Source organism: Fukomys damarensis, unplaced genomic scaffold (assembly GCF_012274545.1).
Source record: "Fukomys damarensis isolate Sample0158 unplaced genomic scaffold, DMR_v1.0_HiC HiC_scaffold_33, whole genome shotgun sequence".
NCBI classification, from domain to species: Eukaryota; Metazoa; Chordata; class Mammalia; order Rodentia; family Bathyergidae; genus Fukomys; species Fukomys damarensis.
Genome location: NW_022900945.1, coordinates 54,337,604 through 54,347,687, shown reverse-complemented (window position 1 = coordinate 54,347,687; position 10,084 = coordinate 54,337,604). Strand labels below are relative to the sequence as shown.

At 55.6% G+C, this 10,084-nt stretch overlaps 1 protein-coding gene across 1 annotated transcript in view; it reads right to left on the bottom strand.

Moving 5' to 3' along the window:
* Positions 1-6,423: 6,423 nt before the first annotated feature.
* Etv3l (ETS variant transcription factor 3 like) overlaps positions 6,424-10,084 on the bottom strand; it is a 5,113-nt gene continuing 1,452 nt past the window's right edge. The window contains exon 5 of the mRNA XM_033758391.1: positions 6,424-7,353. Within this exon, the coding sequence (XP_033614282.1) occupies positions 6,881-7,353 (473 nt within the window). The 3' untranslated portion in view covers positions 6,424-6,880. The remainder of the gene's footprint in view (positions 7,354-10,084) is intronic.

Sequence of the window (10,084 nt, the reverse complement as noted above, 5' to 3'; positions counted from 1 at the left end):
GCCCAGGCTGGCCTCGAACTTGGGTTGATTCTCCTGCCTCAGCCTCTCCAGTGCAGGGATTACAGGCGCGCACTCCCACGCTGGTAGGGGGAGGTCCTGAGCACGACCCAAATGATGGAACGGAGTCAGCCCCAGAAGAGGGCGGGCAGGCACCTGAAGCAGCACGGAGCACCGCCAGTTTGGTGCCACCAGGGCGTGGAGTGAGCCGCCCGCCTGAGGCTGCAGAGGGTCTGTGGGGCGCGGAGCCGTGGCGAGCTCTGCATCCCTGTCCCATGCTCTGCAGGGCCTGGGCGTGGTTCTTTTCGTCTTGCTCTGGATGCCATGGAGTGCCTGGGCAAACGTTAACTTTTGGGTCTCACTTTGGATGCGAATCTGAAAAGCACACGAGGAAGCTGAAATTTGGGTCACCCGGTGGCACCGCACAGGGGTGTCAGCGCTGCCGCCTCTGTGCTGGCGTTGGCAGCGGGCGGTGCTTGCTTTAATGCCTCGCTAATGAGAACAGAGCAGACTTAACATGTAAATGGTGCACTCGCCAGGGGGAGGCCAAACCAACTCCTCCGGCAGGCTGACGAACAAAGGGCTGGCGGAAGCTCTAGATAGACGTGGGCAAGCCAGGCGCTGAGTCCACACACACACACACACACACACACACACACACACACACACACGCATGCGCGCGCCAGAGGACCCTCTGGCTGGAGCGCGTCGCAGGTGGCGTTAGGTCTCCCCAGACATCATCTACCACAGCGAGTTCGTGTTTTTATTTTAAAATTCATCGGTTTGAGAGCTCTGTTTCCATGTCAGCGGTAAATCGTCATGGCTTTCCTATAGTTGAGCGCGGCGTGAATATGGATCTGTTCTCGTTTTCTGTCTGTATCTATTAAATGGCATTACAGTGCCGACAACCAAATGCTCACCACCGGGGGATGCAGATTTTCCTTTCCCTTCGGGGGGCCACTGGGGCATGTGAGTTGTGTGATCAGCTTGGCATTTTAAACAGAGCATCTCGGCTCTGCAGGCTACGGGTGGGGAAGAGGCAAAAACAGACCGAGAGGCTAATGAGGCCTAAGCTAGGCCAGTGTAGGATCGTCCAGGAGAGGAGAGAGCTGAGAAATGTTTAGGACTTGGGCTTGGACAAGACTGGGGAAGTGAGGGTAGCAGGTGAAGGAGAAGCGCGTCCTGGGCTGCCACTGCTTTCTGGTAGCTGAGACCGGATGTGCTGTGGTGTCATTAACTAGGGAAGGAACAGAAAGGAAAGGAGAGTAAACGGCAGCAGGTGCGGTCCAGGGAGCCCCGTTTGTGCAGGTGAGGTTTGTGACGTGTACGGAACATCGAGGCCATTGGATCCTTGCAGACCTGGGACGAAGCAGGGCTTGGGGGCGATTCGCCAAGGAGAGAGCACTGAAGCTGTTATGGGTTTGGGGTGTTGGAGCTTCCCCTAGAGGTAATTTCTAGGTTCTCTCTGTCCCAAGTGAAGAATTCGTCAGAACAAGCACGGGTGGTGCCAACGTTTCACATTTATTAAAGGTAGTGGAAAATTAAAAAACGACCAGGCTCCGCAGAGCAAGTTTTGCCCAAGCAAAAGTAGGAGAAAGGAGAAAAACAAAACAGAGCAAGACACCACCCACAGCGCGGACAGGCTTCCATGAAGGGTCAGACAGAGAGCACTCCGTGGCCAGGGGCCCTTTTACATATTTCCCCCACGCTGTTGTCCAGTCCAGGCCGTCCTGTTAGAAACCTGCTGAAGTTCTCCTGGGGGGTCCCCGGGCAGGGCTTTGGGACAGGTTCTGCACACGTGCCCAGGGCTTTGTCACCCCTCCCTCGCCAGCTAGTTTTAGCCATGCCTGCCTTCCTGCTGCCAAAGCATGTGTAGAATTCAGCGGACTCATGAACTCAGAGAGCTGGTTAGAACTCAGGTTGGTCAGTTGCCTTCAAAGTCTCTGTACTGTATAATTTTAGGCCACCCTTTCTTCCAGGGTCCTTAGATCTCAGGGTTCCAGGTCTCAGGGTCCTTAGAGAGACACCGGCCCACACAGGAAAGGGCGCTGTCATGTTGCTCCCAGAATCTTTAAGGGTTAAATCTGTATCTGAGAGCATCTGGAAGCACAAGCGGCCCTCATTCCCATCATAACCTAGGGTCGTATGTCAGGCCGGTCGTAACTCTAGGATCCACTGTACACAGGCAGGCCAGGGTTCGGGAGAAGGGAAGCCCGATATGAGTTTGCAAAGGAACAGCCTTAGGAACGGAGGTGGGAAGGGATGGAGCTTGGTGACTAATGGAACAAAGGATTGTCAACAGTGTCACACGCAGAGCCGGGCTCAATGAGACCAGAACCCAAATGTGCCTCACTAGACTTGAGAATATGGAAGCCATGGAAAAATACGGCCCCGCTCTTCTGTGTAGGCTGCGGGACAGTTTGGAGTCCTCCTCCACCCTGCTCTTCACAGTTGCGGCCCCAGCTTACCAGAGCTGCTTCCGAGAGAGTGCCGTGCCGGCGGCCTGATCCTCCTGGAAGGAACGATCCTGACCTGGGACAGGGGAAAGGGCAGGCGCAGGGGAGGGAGCCTCAGAGGAGGGAGCCGGAAATGGGAGAGTGGAGTGTGGTGTGGAACAGGTAGGTGCTGGAGCAGAACCAAGACTGGCAAAAGGTGGGGTTGCTTTTCAGGAGCAGCAAGCCCAGCATTGTGGGGTCTTCCCCATCAGTCAGGTGTGTGGTTGACACATGGGGTACAGGTTTTGCTGTTCCCAGTGACCCCACAGCCTCTTGCTGTGGCCTTGTCATGTTAGGATGCCCATGGGACTGTTTGCCTGCTGGCTGAATGCCCTAAACGTTAGCTGTCGCTCAGTTTCCCTCTGGCGGGTGCCCTATCCTGGATAAGCCTATGAAACATTTAGGACAAAACAATGAAAGAGTTATCACAGTGACTTTGACTGTGGTACTGATTTTTAAATGAAATTATAGCTTCCGGCCCAAGTGTCTGTAGGGGCACCCTGAAAACATCACTTTTCTTTTTCTTTCTTTTTTTTGGTTTTTTGAAATAGGGTCTCACTATGTAGTTGAGGCTGACCTAGAACTCACTATGTAGCCCAGGCTGTTCTGGAACTCACAGTGATCCTCCTGCCTCAGCCTCCCGAGTGCTGGGATTACAGGTGTGCACCACCATGCCTGGTTTATCACTTAATTTTTAACATGAAATGGTGTGAGGGATGTTCAGCCTGGTGCCTGGAATGCTGTCTTCAAACCTAAAGAGCCCACTTCCCTGTTTCCTTCTTCCGTCTGTACCTGGCCATTAGTTTAAAACAGCGTCTCAGTATGGCATGCACGAGACACCATTGTTCCTAGTTTTAAAACAGGAGAGTCCAGGCCGGGGATTTAGCTCAGTGGTTCTACCGCCTGCCTCACAAGCCCAAGGTCCCAAGTCCGATCCCTGGTACCAAAAAAAAAAAAAAAAAAAAAAACCCAAAAACCAACCAACCAAACAAACCAAAAAAACAAAAAACAAAAAACAAAAAAAACAACAAAAAACAAAACCAAACAAAATAAATAAAACATGAAATCCAAATTATAATAAATAGCAAACTGATGCAAAAATGTTTTGTTTCTCTCACCATCTATTTCAGAACACACCAATAAAAGACAGTATTTTACTCTATCACTGAGCTAGTTCCCTAAAATTTTTAAATTTTATTTGGTTTTATTTTGAGACAGGGTCTTACTGAGTTGCCCAGGCTGGCCCCAACCTCGCCATCTTCCTGTCTCCGCCTCTGAACAGCTGGGATTGTAGGTGTGTACCATCACACCTGGCTAAAATATCGTGTCTACCCAGTCGTTTCACTCTGCCCTTCGGCACCCGGCAGCATGGTTCCCATGTAAGCAGAGTAGGCATCTAATGAATGTCTGTTGGAGTATGCGTATGTTTTTAGATGTGTGTATACATATATACACATACTAGGGTTAAGACAGTGGGCCCATGGGCGGGGGTGGTCTCGTAAAATTATAAAGGAGCTGGAAATGTTCTCTCGCCTGCTGGCGATGCTGTAACATGTGGTGCCAGGAGTTGCTCACGTGTCTGTGGGGACGCTGGTGTACAGGGACCTATGCCCTTCCAGTCGTATAAAACTACAGCACAGCACAGACTTATGTGCACCTTAGGCAGAACCGAGATGACAAATGCATGTGTCCCTGGCTCGCATACTATCACATGAGACTCTCGGTCATTCAGTCAGTGGATTCGCCTGTTTACGAAAGAAAGCGGGCAGCGGGGCGATGCGTGTGCTCACGTGTCGGGGTCTGGCCTGTTGCACCAGGCTGTACAGTGCTGGAGCAGTGCACGCCTGTGCCTGTGCACACGTGACCCCCAGTGCTTGGGTTTCCCTCCTGGATGGTCAGGTTCTCACTTGGGAACGGAGAGCTGGATTTTCCTCGCTGCCAGCAATCCCAGACATTTCGCTTTAGTGTTTGGATCTCCGAGCCTCCTGCACTTGCTAACTAAGTATTCTAGAGACCAAACCCCTCCCTTTCTCAAGAGAATACCAGCTGTGTGAGCACATGATGCCCACGACACATTTAGGGGCCAGCACCAGACACGGAATCAGGCCCCAAATGTACACAAAAGGGAAAATAGTTCCCGCTGTGGTCACTCAAGTCACACAGAAGGTGGGCATTGTGGTGGATACCTCTAATCTCACTTTCTCAGGAGGCTGAGGCAGAAGGATCACCTGGGAACTTAGAGATCCTGTCTCAAAATAAACAAAAAAGGGGGGGGCTGTAGCTGTAGCTCAGTGTGAAGACCCTGGGTTCAATCCCCAGTACCGGAGGGGGAAAAAACTTTTTAAATTTCCCTGCCTACATATAATATACTCTTATTTCTAAGGAATTTTAAATACCTCTTAAATTCTCTAGCTGAGTGATTATGGGGAGATGGAAAGAACATTAACTGATAATTAGCTAATTTATATTCTAAATTTGGCTCTCCTATGTGTATGATTTAGAGTAAGTCCCTTCTCTCCGGGCCTGTAAAATTAGAGGTTTTGAACTTGGCCTCGCTTGCTCTGCTCCTAACAGTGTCAGATTCGTGCAGCCCAGAGGTCTGCTTGCCTGGGACCCTGAAGCCCGGAAGTGGCGGCCGGGTCTGCACGTCTGGCGCGACCGCTCGGTGGGCGCTGACTGGGCAGAGCCGGGTTCCTGCCCCTGGTGTGCTGTCCCCAGGTAAGGCCGATGGCCACAGGCCAGAGGGTGGCCATCGGTGCTGGACCGCACCGGAGCCCCAGCCTATGGTCACGCCGGGCCAGTCGGTCCTTTGGTGAACTGCGCATGGCAGCTCCCTTCCCCTTCTAGGCTCCCTTCGCCTCCACCCCACGCGGTGCCCCCACCCCCACCCCGGCCGGTTCCCGATTTGAGCGCTGGGACTGACTCCGGCCACCAGAGGGCACTGTAGCGACATGGACGCCAGACCTCTCTCCGAGCGTCTGGGTTTGCCCAAGCCACCTCTATTGAAAGGGTTCTGGGCGGAGGGGTGATTCCGGCTTCCCCAGGAGGCGTCTGACAGTGTCCAGAAACGTTTTGGGTTCTGATAGCTTGGGGAGAGGCCCCAATGCTTCTGAGATCCAGGAAAGCATGGGGCAGTAAGGAATTAGCTTCTGAGAATGTTGGGGAAAATGCTGTACTGGGATCTGTCACCTAAAAGAGAGACGTCACTTGGAAGTAAGTCCTTTGGGCTGAATTTTTCATGGCCTAGGTGCACCTGCCCTGAAGGGAAATCTTAGTATGGTGATCTCAAAGCATTTTCATTGCCTAAAATGCCACCACACACCACTGAAGAGGACATGGGGTCAGGGCCCAGGGCGCGAGGGTCCCCATTATGGAGAAGACCCTGCCCCTGGTGCTGGCCCTACTAAGCAGGACCCAAGCCCCAGGTCAGCAGCACTTCCACTGCAGGCCACAGTGCTGGCTCCTTGTCTGACCCGTGCGCAGGGTGACAGGGGAGCCCCTGAGGCTGGTCCTTCCCGTGGGGTGGGAGGTGGGCGTGTGGCTCTAGGGACCTATTGGAGCTACCAGGAAAGTCTGGGGTGTCCTTCTGGCATGTGGGCCAAGGAAGGGAGGCCGAGATGAAGTGTTCTCTAGATCCTTTCCACTGGCCTCAGTTTAGCTCAGAAACCAGGGGTGGGGCTCCTTGCCAGTCTCTAAACTCCTGTGGCCCAGGCCCTCCCTGGAGCCCCCAGCCCCTTCCCAGGACTCATGGTGTGGAGTTCACTTCTGCCTGGGATCAGAGGCAGGAGCTCTGGGCAGTCGGTGGGCAGTTGGGACCCACTGGAGAGAGGAGGGGAGGCACTGCTGGGCTGTATTGAGGGTGTTTTATTCCTGGCCAGCAGACAGGATTACAGAGGCAGGGAGCAGCCCCTCCTTCCCACCTCCCTGGGGCAAAGGAGGTAGAAGGAAGCTCCTGAAGGGGACTGGAGTCTCCGAGGGAAGGAAGAAAAGGCCTGGAGGGTGGCGGAGGGAGGGAGACCTTGGCCTAGAGGAGGAGATGGGCTAGGAGGAGAAAGGCATCCGCGGGCCCGGCCCCAGCAAGACCTTGATTCCTCCCTCACATGGGTAGATATGGGAGAGATGGTTCCAGTGACAAAAGCCTTATTAATTCTCCCTCTCCGAGAATATGGAGACCAAGACCTCTTAGTCTGCTGAGCAGTGTGGTGGGAGAGGAGGGGCCCAGCCTCAGTTTCCCCCACCCCCACATCTGTGCCTTTCTGTAGAGGTCCAAGTCACCTCTTCAAATCCTGCAAGCCTCAGCTTGAACCCAGCCACAAAGAGGTGCAAAATCAGACAAGAGGTGGGCAAGGGGGAATGGAGTTTGGGGACCCCTCCACATTCTGGGACAATTAAGGAGGATCCGAGGGCCGCGCGGCTTTGAGGGGCTCCACAATGGGGGGTGCAGGGCTGTCTTCCCCGAGCTCCGGTTTGTGGGGCTCTTGGGAGAAGCCCTCCCTGGGGTTCAGACACCCCTTATCTCCCACCACGGGGTCAGGCTTTACCTCCAGCCCCCCAGGCCTGAGCGACTGCACCGGAAGCCTCTCCCCCACGCCTTGTCCCAGACTGGCCGGCAGAGGGAGCTCTGTAGCCTGCTGGGGCCCCGGCGAGCACCCTGGCCCCGGGAGCGTGTCGGGCTTGAAGGTGCTCGGCAGCTGCTGCTGTACAGGGAGAAGAGGCAGGAAGGACCCCGAGATGTGGGCCCAGGGGGAGGGCAGGGTCGGGAGGGCTGGAGCCCAGGACGCAAAGCCGGGCAGCTCGCCTCGGAGGCCCCCGAGATGGCAGCATGGCCCGAGCCAGCAGGGGCAGGGGGCAGAGCGGAGTCCTGGGGAAAGAAAGAGGGGGTGAGGAGTGCCCCTCCCCTGCCAGTTCCCCTCCACATCCCACCGACGGCCTTTTCCCACCCCCCGCAGGCCCCTCAGGAGTGTCCTCTCCTCGGCAGCTCTCCAGACTCAGCCCGGTGGGATCCCCGCTGCCCACTGGCCCCCTCCCCCTGTGCTCCGGCCCTGAGCTCGGCGGCTCCCCAGTCTGTCACCCTGTTTATGTGGGCTGTGTCCCCAGCTCTGCGGGTCAGGAACGTCTACTCCCTTCTCCCCTGAATCCAGCCCACCATTGGCATGGATTCACTGCTCAATTAAAAAAAACAAAAAACAAACATTGATCTGGGTGTGCTGGTGCCCGCACTCTGGGAGGCTGAGGTGGGAAGGACCACGGATTCCAGCCCCGCCCAGGCAACTCAGCGACTTAGCGGACCCTGTCTCAAAATAAGTAATAACAAGACGGCTGGGGATGCAGCTCAGCGAGAAGGCCCTGGTTTCAAATCCCCAGTACTGAGAGAAAAAAGAAAGTGTTGAGAGGAGGAAAGCGGGATATGCTTTGCCCCAGTCCACTCTTCACTCCGTGCCCCTGCAGCAAAGGCCCTAGTTCCGGCCGGGAGAGGAACTGCTCATTGCCCCTGGCGTCCCTGGTCCCTGCCTTTGCAGGCCTAGGCCCCTCTCCTGGCTAAACCGGGCAGCACCTGGCAAGGACCCAGGCTGGATGCGGAGCGTCAGACTCTGTCGCCAGACCACAGCGCCCCGTCTCACGAGGCTCCCGTTCCTTCCACGTGCCGGTCTCCCCACTGCTTTGCTTCCCGCATCCCCAGAATCCTCCCTGCAAGCGCGTTTTTCCTAGTGAGACCACATCATGTAGCTCAAAGAGCGAGCGCCAGCCTCATACGGTCACGTGGGGGCCTTGGCGAGCACCCCTGGGAAATTAGTCAGGACTCAGAGGCGCATGCAGGTCGTGGAACAGGATCCGCGGAGGGGGAGCCGGGTGGGGCCCTGCCCAGCGCAGCCCCTGGGGCCTTATGAGGTGGGGCGCTGCTCCCCAGGAAGGATGAGTCTCCTAGGCCGTGCCTCTCAGCAGCGGCCTGCAGCCGATACCCTGGAGCCCGGGGCTGCCTCCTGTCTGGCACCTATGGCTGTGAGTCAGCACGGAGCCCCAGTGCAGAACTGGGGGCCTGGGGGGCTGCTGAGCTCATGACCTAAACTGCGCTGTGTGCCTCAGGGCCCGAGCCCAGGCAGCACATGAGTGTGGGGGGGGGCCTGGGAGGGGCACTTTCCTCCCTTCACGGATTCGCAGAGATGAGCATTTCGTGTCCAGGGCACTCCCAGAGCTGGGAGGGGTGGGGGGTGGCAGGCCAGGGGCGCTGTGCTGCTCTTCAGATCCCAGCTGCCATACTGGTGGCACAGCGAGTCCCGGCCTGCCCCCGGCTGCCCACACCCACAGCCTCAGCCGCACGCAGAGTCGGGGCCCCCAGCTGCATGCAGGCCGGGTGGAGAACAGGGTCTGCAGTCCGAAAATTGGCTGGAGTGAAGAGCTAGCTCCTGAGGCGTCACTCTGCAGCCCTGGGTGGGTGGAGGGGCTCCTGAGCTCTCCCACAGGAACCCTCCGTTGCTTTACGAGCTGACTGGAGTCTGACTACATTTCCACCCTGTTCTCCCACTCCGTCCCATATGCCACCATCTTGGCCTTCCTCCAGCACCTCTCTCGGTCCCTGGGCCTTTCCCACTTTCTCTGAGCTCAGCTGTGTGTACTTTGAGTCTCAGCTCAAACGTGACTTTGTCAAGGAAGTCTCCCTTCCCTCGTGCCTCTGCAGCCCTTTGTCCCCTCACAGCAGGGAGTGCAGCTCTAGCTCAGATCTGTTAGTAACTGAGGCTGCCTGCAAGGCCACAGGCAGTCAGGACAGTGCCTGGCACATTAAACATCGGAAGAAAAAAAAGGAATAAGTAAGCATGTAAGGATGAACTTTGCTTCCCCATCTCCCTGCGACCTTGCATGGCTCTGCCCTCATCATCACTGCCTAAATAATCTCAAGCCTCCAACACCAGGCGTGTGCCTCCTCTAATCCCACACATCTATAATTCCAGCTACTTGGGAGGTAGAGGCAATACCGGAAGTTCTAGGCCAGCCTTGGGCAATTTAGAGAGAACCTGTTTTAAAATAAAAATTTAAAAGGGTGAGGGTGTAACTCAGTGGTAGAGTGCTTGCCTAGTGCTTGAGAGGCCCGAGCTCCACCCCCAGTATTTTATTTTTCCCTGGTATTGGGGATCGAACTCAGGACCTTGCATTTGCAAGGCAGGTGGCAGAACCACCAGTATTTAATACACTCAAGCTACAGAGTGTCAGGGTTTAACACACAGTATATGGAGAGAATCAACTCAGTGCCCAGGGAGGAGGCTCAAGATGTACTTTGTCTCAAGCCCAGGGAAAGATCCAAACACAAAATTGCAAGCGGGCTTTCCACTGAATACAATTGTTTTTGGACCCCTGCAAAGTCAAAGTATTCTAAAGGAGCACGTCCATAGTCTTTATAAAATGAAAATCTGAACACGCCTCTTCCTCCTGGGTCTCTTCTAGGTCCCTCCTGGCCGTGGGCTAAAGTCTGATCCCCACAGAGCAGTTTCCCAGCCCCGTGTCTCCCGGCTCCCATCTGCTGCAGCCCTCACTGCAGCTCCGCTGTCCCTGCTCACGGCTTTCCTTTCTACACGAGCCAGCCCCTCTCCAGGGCCTCC